At 39.5% G+C, this 16,947-nt stretch overlaps 1 protein-coding gene across 2 annotated transcripts in view; it reads left to right on the top strand.

Moving 5' to 3' along the window:
• Positions 1-16,947, top strand: part of RNF145 (ring finger protein 145) — a 42,655-nt gene that overhangs the window by 14,999 nt on the left and 10,709 nt on the right. For both annotated transcript variants that reach the window (XM_009285778.2, XM_009285779.2), the window contains exons 2-5: positions 1,460-1,568; positions 7,284-7,375; positions 12,252-12,487; positions 15,971-16,146. In XM_009285778.2, the coding sequence (XP_009284053.1) occupies positions 1,460-1,568; positions 7,284-7,375; positions 12,252-12,487; positions 15,971-16,146 (613 nt within the window). The remainder of the gene's footprint in view (positions 1-1,459; positions 1,569-7,283; positions 7,376-12,251; positions 12,488-15,970; positions 16,147-16,947) is intronic.

Consider the following 16,947-nt stretch of genomic DNA (forward strand, 5'->3'; position numbering starts at 1 on the left):
GACTTCCCCATCCTTCCACATTATCCACCAAGTGCACCCAGGTCCTTGAGCAAAAGCAATCCCACGGATGGGTTTGCCTCTGCCCGAGGCAGGAATAACCCAGACTGTCTTCCCCAGCATATTTTTTATGTGCACTACAGGGACTTTATTCCCATCTACAGTATGTAAAAGTTCTGACTGGGCAGGGCCTGCTTGATTGGCAGATCCCCGAGTGTTGACTAACCAGGTGGCCTTTGCTAAATGCGTTAGCATTACCTAGCAGCAACTAAAACATTGGTGCGTTATCAACTTTGTTCTCATCCTAAATCCAAAACACTGTACCAGCTACTAGAAAGGAAATTAACTCTATCCCTGCCGAAACCAGGACACTAGTATAGCTGTAAGCGTCAGGATAAGTTCTTCTGTAGTGTTTTGTTCTTAGCTGCAGGGAAGTTGTTAGCTGTTGCTGTTTTTTTTCCTAAACGGATTTCAGTGCCAGGCACTTAAGCTGACCTTCAGAAGGAGCATGAGTGCACTGCATTGTGGTGGAGAGCTCCGAAATAAAGATTAGTAAGGGCACCACACACTGGGTTTTTGACCTGCAGAGTCTGTCTGGGAAGAAGAGGATGGGCATGTGCCACCCAGTTGTGAAGTGGACTTCAAAGTACTGCTTTATTTAAGTATCCTAATGAGAGCAGCTATGAAAACAAGGATCAGTATTCTGCTTGTTGGAGAGGCTGCTGAGCAGCCAGGCTATGTTCTTGAAGAGTAAAGCTGTATCTGCATTGGGTCTTTTTCCACAGTCTTACTAAATGCTAACAAGTGAAGGAACCGCCGGTGTAAATACCTACAAATCCTAGGCTGTGCCAAGTCTTGTCCTTGATTTATGCAACACTGGTAGCTTGAATGTGCTTTAATATTGCTGGTATGGAGAACAGCTGTGTGTCCCCATCTCAAATTATGGGCATGTGAAGTGTCTTTAAACCATGAAGGTATAGTGGAAGAATTAAAATGTGTAATGCTAATCAGCGTGGAAAGGTATTCTGTGTGTCCTTTGCTTGAAGAAAAGGATTTTTTACATCAATTGACAGAGTTTGTTGGATGGATAGGCTTTTTTCCCTGTGATACTGAAACTTGCTTTCACTTGGAAGAAGAGGGAGACCTAGGCCTGTTTTCCCTTTGTTACATAGGTTATGTTAATTAAGTCTTGTTAAAATACTGTGGATCAAGTCCACTTTTTGACATCTAGATGTAATCTTACAGAAGCTGGTAGAGCTATTTCTGTTGGGGGGGGAGAAAAAGTGGCAGGTTTTTTGTGTGCTTTGTGTTTTGAGGAGAAAATGTAGGTACATGAATTTTAAAACCAAATGAAAACAAAGGTGGTTAAAGAGATCTGGATAACTTGAGTGTTAATTCATATTAAGAAATTTGGGATTACGTAGTGTTTTTTTGAAATTTCAACCTCTGCTTTTTGTTATAGGTTACATCTTAAGTGTTGTGCTCCTAACTTTACCAAGGCAACACCTGGTTCAGCTTTACCTGTACTTTTTGACTGCACTGCTGCTTTATGCTGGGCACCAAATTTCCAGGTAAGAATAAGTGGATTAATTTTTTTAGCTTGGTTTGGGAATTAGAAGAATGACTGATATTTTGTTAATATCTTGTATAAATGGGATAGGTCTGTTTTTGTGGAGGCTTTTTTTCTATGTCAGACACCTAAATATATCTTGCTGTTCTTTGTCTTGAAAAAGTTTACAGAATTAAATATGTAGTCAGGTAGTTCTGGTGTATTTTCATTGACTTAAAAGGAATTTCAAGCTACATTTCTGTAGAGTGTAATGTCCATTAATCTGAGGAGAGAAAACACCACAAGACTAAATGTGGCCTCTGATGTTGTAATCTGAGTTATTCAATGGCTCAGCTAACATGCTTTCAACACTGGAGCGTTCTACAAAGCAGACAGGACATTACTTTTAGTTTCCTGGCACCTACAATGAGAGAGAAAATAGAGATATGGAAGGTGGTAAAAGTGAAGTAATAGTGGAATTTATTCTTAAATTCATCTTTGTTTATGTAATATATTTTACAATGAAAACAAAAAGAAAGGTATTTTGGATCTAAAATGCAGAGCAAGAGGCTAAAAAACTCGAGTCGGACAAGACAGAGCTGATCTTCGTTTGTTTGGCTCCAGCTAAATCCTGTTGAAAGTCAATGTAAACTGTCATGCTGACAAAGTTTAATTGGAACCAAAGAGAGCGCCATCATGTTAATGGCTTTACATGGGAAGTTTTGAAAATATGGACTTGAGCCTGATTTATTTTGGTGCCTGCTGATGGGAAACATTTAAAAATGTGCTTTTGATTGATTTAAGTGAAGTAATAGGTTTGTTATTTCTGCATCAAAACTGTTGTTCAAAAGCATTTGCTGGAATATCTCTTACTCAGTATGTTGGAGTTCAGGGGAGTGTTAATGAAGGTTTTGTGGTGACTTGACGTGTCGCTGTTGTGGCTGTCAGAGCTGCAGTTAATGATTTCCTGAATGGATGAGGGTGCAAGAGGGGAATTATGGCCTCTTATTGTCTGGGTAGGAAGGAAAGAGGGTTTTTTATCATCCTCGGGGGAGTCCTGGGTTTTTATAGATACAGTTTGTGGGTGTTTCTTATTGGGTTGAAGGGTTACTTATTAGAAAAAGCAACCTAAACATTATTTAAGAACTTGTGTTGAAATAAAAATAAAGCTAGTAACAAATACCCATCAGATACAGGGCTTTGGTCCAGAGCATTTACAGCTAGAGATCTTTATGCCATTCTGGATCTTTCAATTTTTTAAAAGAAAGGGAGATGGTATGGATTTTGGTTGACGCATTAAGGGATAGCACTGTGTTTACCTTTTTTGTTTGTGTTTCTATGTAATGTGAATTGTGACTTCTATTGCTTCGTGAGGTTTGAGACTTTACAGGCTTCATTGGAAACGTGTTAGATAACTATTGCTTGGACTGTTCGGCGTATTCATACTGAGCTTTCTCTATTTGATGCTTCTGGAGTGAGTTAAATAAAGACTTTAATTAAATCTTGCATCAACTGGCACAAAAAAATATATTTAATTAAAAGATGTCTTGGATTCAAATAGTCCAGCAGTATTCCCTAGCTATTTTGCAAAGCAAATGTAGTTGCTAATGCTTTTGAGTGAGCTTACCCATTCCCTAGATATAAGACTGACTTGGTTTGGAAGGAAGCACTGTGCAAGGGGTTCTCAGCAGCAGCCTTTGTATAATGTGGGGAGTGACACTTGCATTAGCTTTTCAAAAGAATTTTTGAATCCCATTAGTTTTCATATTGAAAATAGTAGAGTGTAACACACAAATATAATCTTAGTGGAGCTATTCCTTTTATTGCCAAAGCTATCCAATTCCAACTGATGTTTCTATTTAGCAGACTGATCATAACAAGACATACAGTAGTGTCATGTGCAAACTGTTCCTGAGTGTTTTTTGTTAATAATTCTGCTTAGAGCTGAAAACTTCCAGTGAATTGCTTGCATGCACTACCAGTTGGGATGCTATTTAAGACAGATGAAGAGATCTCATATTGAGGCCAGTTTGGTTAATGCAAATTATAGAACAAGACCAGAATCAGCTGGCACTTGTGACTCTGCAGTGTCCTGGAAATTCTGAGCTGTTGAAAGACTTCAGCTTTCAGTGCTTTTTTTCCACCCCAGAAATAGCTTGTGGTTCAGCTGCAAGTCTGGGAATAAGATGATCTGAATTTTATAGTTAAGCTCTGACTTCAGACTTCAGGTCTATGTGGCCTTGACAAGTCACCTAACTTCTTAAGTGTTTGTTTCCTTATCTGCAAGACTGAGAATTACCTTAATGTGTAAAGATTGATTAGCTAATGTTTGTGAACACTTGGAGAGTCCAAGAAGATGCTACAGTTTTATGTAGCATGTTAACCTGGCAATTTGGGTGGAGATAATAGACCATCTGTTTATGGAAAAAGGAGAAGTCAGCTTTAAAAAAAAAAACTGAAATCCTGCTGCTCCTGACAAGGAAAATGGATGCTGGTTTTATTTTATATGTAGCTGCACAAATGTCTTGCTTAAAAGGATCACATTTCTTTTCCCCATTTCCAGCGATAAAACTTGGGAAAATAAACAATGCAGTGATGCAGAAAAGAAATGATGCAATTAAACACACTGTTAATGCTAAAAATTTGAATCTACATTGTTACCTTATTTCATGTTTTGCAGTTTTGTTATGATTGTATTCCATGTGTTGAGCCTTGCAGAGCTTAGAATGAGAAGATGGGGAGGCAAGAGAGTGAATTGTGTCTTATGGATAATCTTAAAATACACTTAATTTTAAGGTTGTCTGTAGACATTTAAAACCTATGAGAGTATGTGTTTGATGTTGACAGCAGAGATTAATCAGCCAAAGTAAATGTCAGCAATATGTCAGTCAATTAGGTCAGATAACCACTGTGCCTTATGTCAGTCAATTATAAAGCATATTTTTAATAACAAGACCTTTCTGCACTTTCAGTAACAAAAAATGGTCATGTGTGAAGCACTGTATCTCTTTATCTTTTTAGAACAATGTTAGTCATGGCTGTCCATGAGTATATGTTAACAGTCCAGCAGTTTGATTAAATGAGGCTGGGAATGCAGCTACAGAATGAACAGCAGGCAATCTGATCTAAGCTTTATTCTTATATCCTAATTTTCTAAAGTAATAATGTAGTTTCAGTCATTTCATTAACTAGTAAATAATTATTTTAGCATTCTTGTTTTCTTACATTGCTGCAGTAAAGTGAACAATTCTCAAATGTAAAAGCTGCAGCTTAATACAGCTTTAATTGATCAAAATTGAGTGCAGGCAGTTGCTCTTCTCAGCATCTTGTATGGCACTGCAGCTGTTTGAGGCATCTTCTGATTGGTGTCTGTGCCAAAAGATCATTGTGTTTGTACTGGTAATAAGAGAATCATTGCTTTGACTTTCCTTATTCAGACATCATCTACAAATACTGTTTAAAAAATTTAGGAGATCTTAAAACATTGCTTCTCCAAGCTAGTAGGCCTAAAACTCAATTAATGTGAGTTACTTAAAGAATTAAGCCAAGTACAGACCTCTGTACAGATGACTGAATCAGATGGACAACGGCAAGAAACCTAGCTTGAAGGAATTTGGGTCATCTCCAGGCATGTTCCTGGTGTTGAAGGAGCAACTGTAAGTGCAGCTTTGTTGGTACGTCTTAGATAAGTTGTGTAAGGTTGGTATCCTGGATGATTTTGTAACCTGTTTCCTAACAGATACAGAAGAAACTTGATGTCTTCACTGCTTTCCTTCTAGCAGTTTAGAAATAGCCAGTGTTTTTACCCTAAATTTGAGGATGGAGCATGATATTGCTAATACAAAAAGCCATCTTCAGCATGTTGCAAATGGTGTTATTTTTTTTCTCCCTTTGTAATTCTGATGGATTATCCTGTTTGTGTTGCTAATGCTCTCAGAAAGTGCTTTCTGCAGGTTCATATGAAATACAAAAAATATACCCAACTTTGTCCCAAAGATTACATCCATGTGGATGTTGGAAGGTGGAAAAAGAACTTGTGCTTAGCTATACCTTGATAACAAGGGGGAAAGTTCTATCTAGAATCAGTCATCTTAGGTGCTTTTTTGATCCTCATGTGTTTTTAATTGTAGGTTACAGTCTAAAGAACCCATTTCAACATACCTCACGTATACTATGACACTTGAAAAGCTGCAGTGAGTAGGCAGGGTTGTCAGCTATGAAGAATAGGCTTTGAAGTGTTTGTTTTAGTACTTTGAGATTTATGTCTTGAATTCCAGAGATTTTTTGCAAATGAAAATGTGAATACCTTAGCTTGGGGTAGCAAGCTAATAGTAGAAGAAGGTTATATTTCCACATTTCTGAGGAGAAGTGAATGCTTCCAGTAGCACTGGCTTTGATATTTTTCTGCACTGAAATAAAAAGCAATTCTTGTATTGGTTGTGGTTTCCGGTACTGTTTGCCTTGCTTTGACTGCATCTGTTCCCAGCAAGTGTGGCTTGCCTCACTGATACAAATAAATACGTAATAAATGAAGTGCCGTGGCCCTTGAGCAAACAGACTCCGCTAGCTCCATGTGGGGTCAGATCAAGTGTGTCTGTCTGGCATTCCTGGGATGTGATGCAGCTAGATATGAATGACTGGACAGTATCAGCCAGATGCAAGCACGGGCTTAGTTTTGCTGCTGGTGGCAGAGTTGGTAGTGTCATAATAAGGGTGGAGCTGCAGCCGTCCTGGCAGTGGAGAAGGAAGGGGTTGCAGGGCAAGGCAGAAAAAGGGGCTGGAGATCTGGATGCAAAGGGTGATGAGTATTGCCTGCAGTCTCGTGGCAGGGGATTAAGGAGCCACTGGAGAATTACTGCTGTGCTGTTCCAGGATTGCCTTCTGAAAGTGCAAAATGCTTGCTTTTAGTGTGAAGTTCATATTTGAGTTATATTGCTGTTACATATGTTAGCCTGCTTGAAAGCAGAGCTGATGGATGATCACCATCAGCAGAAAAACGCCCAGCCTTCTCAGGTTCTTATCTTTTTCTTTGGTTGCCTGAGCCCACCCTCTTAGCCAACCTTTTCTGAGAGAAATTACAAATATCCTGTCAGATTTTCGGACTATCTCCCTGTATCTGTGCATATCAATCTATCAGTTTGAGGGTGTCTGCTTGGTCCCCCGAGTTTTCCAGGATAGAGCTGAACTTTTAAATTGTGTTGGATAAAAGGATTATGAAGCACCTCTGTTCCTGACTCTAGTTCATGACTGTCACTTTTCCTTCGTACCTATTTGTAAATTCAATGCAGTGAGTGTTGGGTGCAAAGTACTATAACCCATTACATTGGAAGACCTCTCTGTCGAGCTCTCAAATTGTTTTTCACATGGAGCTGGTGGGAAAAGAAATTATTATTAGGAAGAAGAACACTTAATAAGGATACTTAAAAATGGAATGGTGCTTAAGAGGCTTTGTCAATAAGCAGTTTCAGGCCACGCTCTGAAGAACAGCTTGGATGTCCCAAAGGATTTTTACAGCTATGCCAGTGAGTCTAATTACAGATGATACTTCTCTCGCTTAAGTCATGCCTCAGTTAGATCCTTACATCAGTGAGGCTGCTGTATCAGTAGTGTTAATATTGCTTTTTGTAATTTATTTAATTGACTGTGACATACACTGAAGTTACATATGTGTGGAATGAATAAATTGCTTCTTGTCTGATCAGATGGATCTTAATAGTTTGTGGGTTTATTTTTTTAGGGATTATGTGAGGAGCGAATTGGAATCAGGATATGAAGGGCCAATGTACTTGGAACCTCTCTCTATGAATCGTTTCATGACTGCTTTAGTAGGTAAGTGCTTTAAATATTTGTGATGTAGGAGAGAGCTCTGCCTAATTCTCTTCATTGAAACCTGTGCACATTTTACCTCTTGGTTTCAAATTTCTCTTACCACTTTTAGTAGCTGTGATTCTCATTAATATGCAAGAGGCATGGGAGGCTAGGTGTATCCTGCCTGCCTTTTTCTATGCCACTGATTTACCAATACTCTCGTACTTGCAGGTTTGAAGTATTTTCTAGGTCTGTTTGTCATGCTCTGCCCCTATGTTCTTGTCAGACTCGCAATCTGATTCAGAAGGACTGGATTGTCTATAATAATCTTTATGTGGAAAGTACTGTAGAAATTCAGTAATAATGTCTATTTGTAGTGCTTTTGTCAATGAAAGTGTTGTACAAGTATTTGTTCTTTATTGCCCTTATAGATGAACATTGTCATTCTCGTACAAAAAAATGGTGAAATAGATTTGTGGGTGTGTGCATGGGACTACAGGCTGCTACTTTTGTTAAAGGAGTCCCAGGGATATTTCTAATTAAAGAGTTAAGGAGTAACAAGCAAGAACTACATTTAAATTGTGTTTGATTAATGGCAGAGATGACTTATCTACCTAAAAATCCCAAATAAATCCTGAAGAATTGGACTTTCTAGACTGTTCCCTTACCCTTTGAACTTTGACTGGAAGAGAATAAATTCAGTGTTAAGGTTGCTATGCCATACCATATGTTCTACTGAGATGATATAGGAATACACATGCATCGTGTATTTTAAAATTAAGCCTGAGACAAGCTTGAAAGAAAAATCTTCCTTAATTCCTTTCACTAAGATCTATGGTTTTCATCAGATTATCGACAGATTTAGTCAGCCATGTACTGTTGGCAAAACTCAGCTGCTTTCTGTTTACTTGCAGCTGCTACTGGCAGATTTAAATGGGTTTACTTCTTTACAGTATGTTAGGTCTATCAGAATATATTCATCTCTTGTTTGCCTGCATCCTTACTTTCAAATGTGGCATTTGTCTCTGCTTTTAATATTTTTTTTATAGAAATAACATTGGTATTTTTTAAGGAAGGGAAATCTTCTTTAGATATCCTCTCTTATCTCTTCTGGATTTCTAGATATATTATATTTTGCTGTCTTGTCAAATGACACCAAAGTACAGCTAAAGCCTTTAGTGTGTTTCTATGAGAAAATGTTTGTAATTAGTCCTTTGAATCTCTCGGGTGCAATGTGGGGTCCCATGATAAAGCAGAATCCCTCAGAGAGCTTCGCAAAGTGGCGGGCAGGTCTGGGCAGGAAGAGATCAGGAGGCGTTGTGTCATTCAGTAACATTTAGACAGAAACTAAACCGAGAGTCAAACCCATTATGCTTTATCCAGGTTTTAATATGGATTAAAAATAAGTGAGAAAAAGATAACACTGTTTTTATCCAATACAGTTTTGGGTTGTACTGGGTGTCAGACTGAAGTGTCCCCTTATTATAATTGTTTTTCAGAAGTAGATGCTTGACTATACTAGCAAATGTGTGTACGTTAACATACTTAATATCCCCATTATTAATTTCCCCTGTTCTTTTAAAGCCAATTTGGAAGTGTAATTTTAGTCTTGATGCCAAGCGGTCTTTGGGGAAGACCTGTGAAAGTGGGCTATGAGGCTTGGCAGTGGTTTGTATAAATATGAAATACTTCCTCAAATTTGTTACATACAAAGGTATTTATGCAGTGCAATCTGCCTTGTCACAGGAGTGTACTATGCTGAACTGTGTCATCTTCGCAGCAAAATGAATATACAGGTGCTTTGCTCCATCTTCTTATGTGTTCTGCCAGAGTGTTGTCCTGCAGCACTGTTGACAAAGGCATTGAGGCAGGTGCATGGGGGAATAATCGTGCTACTGATACAGCTCTGGTTCCTAAAAGTTCTGGTCAGAATTAAGGGGATGAGGTACAGTATGCCAGCTGGTTCACAAATTTAATCTTTGTTAATGCTTTTATTCATTAGTGCTTTTTGAATGGGGTCTCATAGTAATTTCTTCCCCTGGATCTAATTCAGTCTGATGACTGTTGACTAGGGTTACTAATATGCTGGATGGAAGAAATAGATGTCTTTGAAAAGTGCCCCAGTTCATGTCAGCTGTGAACGTTACAAAGCTGCGTCGTTTTGGCAGTGATGCTACCATGAAGACTTGCTTTTTCTTAGTGCACAATAATGGGATTATATATTAACATTAAGACATCCTGTTTTTCACATAACAGTTAATGACGTAGCTAGGGAATGTGTTAACATCAGCTTTTTAAAATTGGAAATGAAATACAGTTCCCTACTCAAAGTGGCTTGAACAGTGGCTGTACTGCTCAGGCTTTCTTGTTGCACATTTTCCATTAGCTTACGAGCTGGGAGGCTACCTGTCAGCAATGTTTAATGTATTTGTGGAGGTTTTGGGAAGGGAAGAGAATGGGCAGGAACTTAAGGCAATAGATTTCTTCCTTATTGCCTCATTCCCTAGCAGAGGAGCCTGGTGTCCTGCAGGAGAATTCCAGCTGTCAGGTTCGTTAGCTGTGTCTGGCAGTTTTCAGGCATTTAAGTTCACAGAGTGCAAACATTCAGCTGGATTTGCTAGTCTTAGCAGATAGCTAGAGTGTTAAAATCTTTTTATGATTTGATATGAGGTACAAACTAATTTCTTCTGACTGATCCTGCTATATTATGTGTGATGACTGATGGTGTACAGCCCTACTTAGAGATAAACTATGATTTACTGCAGGGAGATGTTGTCTGTCCTGAACTAAGGTGCTGCTACCCCAGTTTAAAATGGGAAGTACCAGTCACTAAAAGCGCCATTGGAGGCATTTTCAGGCCCTTCCTGAAGGGGTTGAGAATTGAGAAGGTGCAGACTTCAGGAAGCAGACTGGGGCCTCTGGAGAAAGTGCTCCATATATTTCCTTTGATGGTGTAGAGCTCTCCTTCCCGTGACAAGTAACTTTTGATTGGTGTTTAGATCAAAAAGGAGGGAGGGTCAGAGAGTTTAGCATACTCAGCACATCACTGTTGGAGGAAAGCAGGTTTTGCTGTTGCATGAGATGAGACTGGACTCAGAGGTCCTATTTTGTGGTTGGAGAGCTCCAGAGTCGTCCCAAAGAGCACTGGATTGTTTAACATGATGTTGTCACAATATTTTATTTCGGATGACGACACTCTTACTAAATCCTGAAAAACATATTGGATGCTAATGTTTGTATCCCTTTGTGTGTGAAGCTGGGTTGCCGTAGTTACCATGAGTCGCAGAAATCCTTGCAAGCTCACTGTGCCAGGCTCCTGAATATTACAGCACAGCAGTGTGCTGGTGGTATCTTAAATAGGGTTGTAGCAACGTGTGTGTGGGCAGAGAACAACAAAGCAGAGGGAGAATGCTTCAGAGCTGGAGTCTGTTGAACTTCTAAAAAGATGAGTAGAGTAACTTTCTCTGAGGCTTCTAAGACCCAGTGTCCTGATAGTGTCTTGCTGAGAGCAACGGTGCTTGTTCTGAAAAGACATCTGCTAATTCAAAAATACATCTAGCAAATTGACAGTAGGACTTGGAAGAGAACAGTGTGAAGGAAGAACAACTTTTTATGCTTAAGTAGTGGAGATTAGAGATTGCTTTCAGCTCATTGCATTCAGCTCTGCATTGCTTGCAGCTATTTTGAAAGCAGAAGTCCTTTCCTGGGTAGGGAAGCTAGGCAGAATGAAAGCAAAACCCTGGTACTGCTATTTCTCCTCTCGCAGCTTCCCTCCCCAACCCATCCAGAAGGGCTTACAAGGTTAGTAAGCTTATGTGAACACACGGAGTTAGCACTGACCTAGAGATATTAATGGCCTTGATTTTGTTACTCTGTGTTTTGCTAAGGCTAACTCCTGGTTTTGGGAAGGGTTGTGAAATGCAAACATTAGTGGAGGTAGCTCCAAAACGGAGCATAAGCACTTGGGTTTAGTGCCATGTATTGTGGCTTTCGGATGTAAGCTAACATAGATGGTGAACAAGGTTCTGCTTTTAAATAATACACAATAAACTTTTTCCTTACTGCAAAATGATGAGTGAGAATTGTTCTTATCCAGGCAATGTGCATTTCACTCCATTCCGTTTCCTCTGAAATAAAGGGTACAACTTCTAGTGACTCTGATGGGAGCAGTTATACTGGAGTGGTCTGCTCTAGAAATACCACCCTCCAAAACTTTGGCTGTGTGGGAGAGATGTGCTCGTGCTTGTGTCCCTGCCAACTGTTAAAGAGAATTTAGTTGTTAATTATCTGTCACTTGCAAGCTTCAGTGATAATTTTGAGCAACTGCCTCAGGGCATTATGAAATTACTGAAGTCTCAGCTGCTGACCTGGCTGTTCTCCTGTTGCTGCTCTTGGCCAGTAATTCCTTTTGACAGTATAAATATTGTTGCTCTAAAAGCCATTTGGGATGTCTGATTACTTTTTTGCGTAGATCAGGATAAAATAGTAGTATAGCTGGGCTTCAGAAAAGCTACTGCTGTGTATACAGATACTGATGGGATTTAAGTTGAGCTGGGGATGTTAAAGAAAAAGAGGGATGACTTGTTGGGTTATCCTCTGCGTGATTTATTCCTGGGACTTCATATTAATCTGTGTATGATTCTGCATGTGTTTTGGGTTTACACCTCACTAATCTGTAAAGTGAAAGCATGCACTTTACATAGTTTGAAAATGGTAACTTTTGTGACCCAGCAAAAGCCATGGAGTAGCCTGGTTTCATAACAGGTACGTCCTAGTTAGAACTGTCATAATATGCTGGATGTTGATAACTGTGTTATGGAAAGATAACGTATTAAAATACATTTTTTCCTGAAGGGGATAATCAGCTTGATAACAAAATCCTGTGTCGCGTTTTCAGGTCAGCTGGTGGTATGTACACTCTGCTCCTGCGTCATGAAAACAAAACAGATCTGGCTTTTCTCTGCTCACATGCTCCCTCTGCTGGCACGACTTTGCCTGGTCCCTTTGGAAACCATTGTCGTCATCAACAAATTTGCCATGATTTTCACTGGTTTGGAAGTTCTCTACTTTCTGGCATCAAATCTTCTGGTACCCTATAACTTGGCGAAGTCTGCATACAGAGAGCTTGTCCAGGTAAGGCAGCAAACATAACAATTTTATTTTCCTTGGCCTGAGCCTTTTTTGCTGGAAAGAAAAAAATACTTTGGCTGTCCTCTGTGCAACTCTGTGTGTGTATGTTAACTCATGCTTTCTTAGCAAACCAAATGTGTTCCTTTCCATAGCATCTTCTTTCTTTAATTTATGGTAGCTTATAATATGTATGGGTGAGCAGTTAAGACATTAGCCTGAATTATGCTGTTGGCCAGCTGAGCATGTCTACTTTTCTTGGACTTAGCCTGGATTTGAGAAGGACTAAGCAAAAAGACGAGATTGTGGCAGAATGGAATTTATTTACAGCCACATTAAGTGAGCAAGGTAATCCCCATGTATTAATTGTAGTAGCTGTTCATTTCAAGAAATGCTTTCTGTATGAAAAGCATTTGTAATTTCAGTAGTGTTAAATTGGGAGTAACACTAAAGCTGATTTTGACTGTAATAATCACCGACTTACAGTTAGTGATTTGTAACTTGCAGACAGTGATTTAAAAGGTCTGTAGTATTTTCTTTAGAACAGCAGCATTGCTGAGACCTCTAACAAGTTAACAGAAACAGAGAAGACTAATCTGACATGTATCCATTTTGTTAACACTTTGACATCTGATAAATATTTAGTTGAAAAGACACTTTGTTAGTGGTACAGAAACATCACACCTCACTTTTTTTAATATAAAAATAAAATAGGTGTATATGCATTCTTCTATATATTTCAGTATAAAAACATTGATGCTTGCTTGACTTTTGACTGACCTGCTGTTTCGGCTCTCGCCACTTGCTGGATTTTTTTTCAAACCAAGCCACTGGTTTTCTGCCTCCTGCTCTTCAGTCCAGAAGCAGTCTGAAAACGGACTTGTTAAGCTCTTTCAAAACCCTCTTTAAAGCTGCTCTTTGCTGTCATATCTGTCATACACAAACAAAAACTTGGCAGCAGTAGGTGTCTGGTGTGCCAAGGTCTCAGCCTGTCATGTTGATCATTACTGTCTGGTTATTTATTTTGTATGTAATTGGTCTTTGGAGCAGGATTATCATTCTGTGTTTGTAGAGCACCTAGCACGGTCTGATCTCGTCCGTAACTAGCTTGTAGACTTGCTGATTAAGAACTAATTCGGGAGCTAACTGGCAAAACTTCAATATACTTGTTTTCCAGTGAGAATAGGAAAATCATGCTTACTGTTTACTTAGAGTGGTAATATTTGGGGTATAACAGTTGCATGGCTTTGTACAGCTCAAAGACTTGCAATAAGTTGGAACCAGCACTTCCGTTTTCCACGTGCATGAACGGATGCAGAGTTTTTAGCTTCCTGAAGTCAAATTCAGATCGGATTCGGATTTGAGAATCATGTATCTATTTTTTTCTTAGACACTTATGTTTAAAACACTTCAACATCTTATGAATGTTTTAATTGCAAATACATTCTGGGATGAGGGGGAAAATAGTTGTTTCTTGCTGATTTTTTTTTTTTTGGGGGGGTGGTGGGGTTTTTTTTTGGTCAGAATTGTATTCTAAATATAGCTGTTACACGTCTCATCTCTAGGATTGCTTGTCTCTTCCCCCTCCCCACCAGTATTTCAAATCTTTGCATGCCAGGCTGTATTACAGTGTTGTGATCAGGAGGAAGAAGTATTCCTTGTACGTGGCCTTTGGACACTGATCATACTCCTTCTCCTGACTTTTTAGGCAGAGGACATAAAGTTTTTTTCCTTGGGAATACAGAGAAAATGGCAGAAACTTTATAATGTGGCACTAGATTTATAATAGTGTTGTATGCTGCTTTTCGAAATGCATGTAGTAGAGCATGGGTTGGAATGAAAAGTTGCATGTGAGTAGTTTTTGCATTGTATTGACAATATGGGAAGACGGGATTTTTGTTTTTAAAGAGCTTGCTGCTCTTTGCCTATGTTCCTGAAACAGAACAGAAAAAAACATCGGCTCATAGTATGTTCATATAACTGGTTGCAACTCCATTACAAAACAAACTTAGTATGCTTATTCCACAGGAGGATATTGCTGTTTTGTCTTGAATATTTTCCTACTTGTATTTCCATCACTATAACTTTGTGCAGTTGTTAGTTTTCAATGATGCCTTCATCCTGGTGTTTGTGAGTTTACTACTATTTTAGGCTGGATTTGATTGCTGTTTTGATATCAGTGGCAAAACTTAGTGAATATTGGGATGTTAAACACCAGGAGTGTTTCCTGAATTCAGCACCATAGGGGAGACAGCCCTAACAGGTGGGCCGAGGCAGCTTTTTGTGTGTCTATTTCAGACTGTGGCTAATGGTATAATTTAAAAGCAGGTCCAGAACCTTGGCTGCCTACTTGCAGCAGAAGATGCCAGAAATACCTCACGGTTACGAATCTACATTATGAGTGTAGCATGACCCTTTTCCGATGTGGTGGAGTGCTCTGCCAGGAGCTGCATAGGATTGCTTGCATTGGTCCCAGGCCAAGGGAGAGGCCAAGGGAGTCTCCTGAGGGCAGATGCATTTCTTTCACAAGTCTGTGTGCAAAGCTAAAAGCGGGAGCTTGGCACCATGTCCCTGCCAGCAGCATACTGCTTGTCGATCAGCCACAGTACATACTGCAGCAGGTCCCATGAATGTAACATCCTTCCTGCTTGTCATGAAAGACTAACTAGGCAGCTTTTTTAGCATTTGCTAAAATTTGCTAGCCATTATGGATTGTATGTCATTGTGGGAAGCAGATGATGAGGAAATAGTAGTTATGAGTGATTTCCTTTTGACCTTTTGTATTAAGTCCAGCTATATGAAGTTCCAGCTTCTTGGAAATGATGGCATTGTAACTTAGTCTTTGCAATACAAAAGAAGTAATTTGAGCTTCAGACTTCTGAAATAACTCTTAAGCATGAATTTCAAAACACTTGGTAGATTAGGAGCAGTCAGAAGTCTGGTACATGTTATTTTTTGAGATACTTAAACATTAAAATGTCTGAGGTATTAAGTTTTTCCTTAAAAACAGGTCGGCAAAGCAGATGTACTGTGCTGAAGTGATGTGGCTCATATTTCAGTATCTAGTGTGTGCAGTGACTTGGCAGTAGCTACTGAGAAAACAACATTGCTGTGATTTAAGCTGGGCAAAAAGGTCTGAGGGTTGTGCATGAACTGAAGGCACGTGTCCCTGCCCCTCTGGCTGTGAGCGGGCTGCAGGCAGCAGCTCTGAGCCAGGTATTCATAGGAAGGGGCATTCAGCTGGTCTGATGGTTTGCTGCACAGTACTTCTCCCAACTTCAAGACAGACAGTGGTAATATGTCACTGCTGAACCTGGGCTCTCCCTTTGTCAAACTGTAGTTTGATGTACCTCCTCTTTTCCTTTGGGATGGCTAATGCCATGTGAATTATCCTTAGCTTCCTTGTGGCTATATTGTTGACTATTCTTTTGTTATCAAATCAGAGGTGCTGTGAACCAGTAACAAACTGCATTTTTATGTCTTGCCCAGGTGGTGGAGGTGTATGGTCTCCTGGCTTTGGGGATGTCTCTGTGGAACCAGCTGGTCGTCCCAGTTCTTTTCATGGTGTTTTGGCTTGTCTTATTTGCTCTTCAGATCTATTCCTATTTCAGTACACGGGACCAGCCTGCCTCAAGAGAGAGGCTCCTCTTCCTCTTCTTGACAAGGTAATTAACTAGTCTGCAAATAGTCGGTTTTCTGTTTTGAATATCTTCTGAAATGAATGTTTGTGCTCTTTTAGAGACTAGATATGTAGATTGACTTTATTGCATTTGGATACCCAATAAATATTTGTCCTTATCGCAGTGACCATGTATGTAAACCCTGTTAAGCTTGTCCTTCAGAGAATGGATCCCATTCAGAACAGACAGCATTAGTAGAACTGTGGGAGAGTTCCCAAAGAAAGCAAAATATTCCTTTGATGAGGGAATAGCTATAATTAGAGCTTTGGTCCAGAAGTTGTTTTCAGTATACAAATTGGATTTAAGTCTGAGATATTTCATCTGAAGTTCAGTCCAACTGATATCCTATTCATGATTGTGTTGCTTTCTGAGCCCTGTATGTCTTGTTTCATCATTCTGGTGTGGGACACATTCTTGAGTTCATCCAAGCAGCTGAAGTACCCAACTCCAAAGTAACTTTTGAGCCCAGTGGTTAATTTGGCAGAGGTGTAAAGATCTTAAAGATACCAAATTCCTAAAAGCTTTGTAAAAACTGGTTGTAAGATAAAGGAGAGAGGCCAGTGTTAGTGCTGTTACTGAGAGAAAGGCAGTGTTTGGGGGATTCTTCTGCCTGGAACCTATGTACCTTTGCTGGCTGTTGTTTAACCAGAAATTACAGCATACAAAAAGGAGCAGGAATGTAGGGCAGAGAGGAACTGGGTGTGTTGCAGAAGATAGGTTAGGCAAATTAGATAGTGTAATATTGGGATGGGGAGAAAAGAGGTAAGTTTTCTAAACACACAGGTG

Source organism: Aptenodytes forsteri, unplaced genomic scaffold (genome assembly GCF_000699145.1).
Source record: "Aptenodytes forsteri isolate BGI_AS27 unplaced genomic scaffold, ASM69914v1 Scaffold54, whole genome shotgun sequence".
Lineage (NCBI taxonomy): Eukaryota > Metazoa > Chordata > Aves > Sphenisciformes > Spheniscidae > Aptenodytes > Aptenodytes forsteri.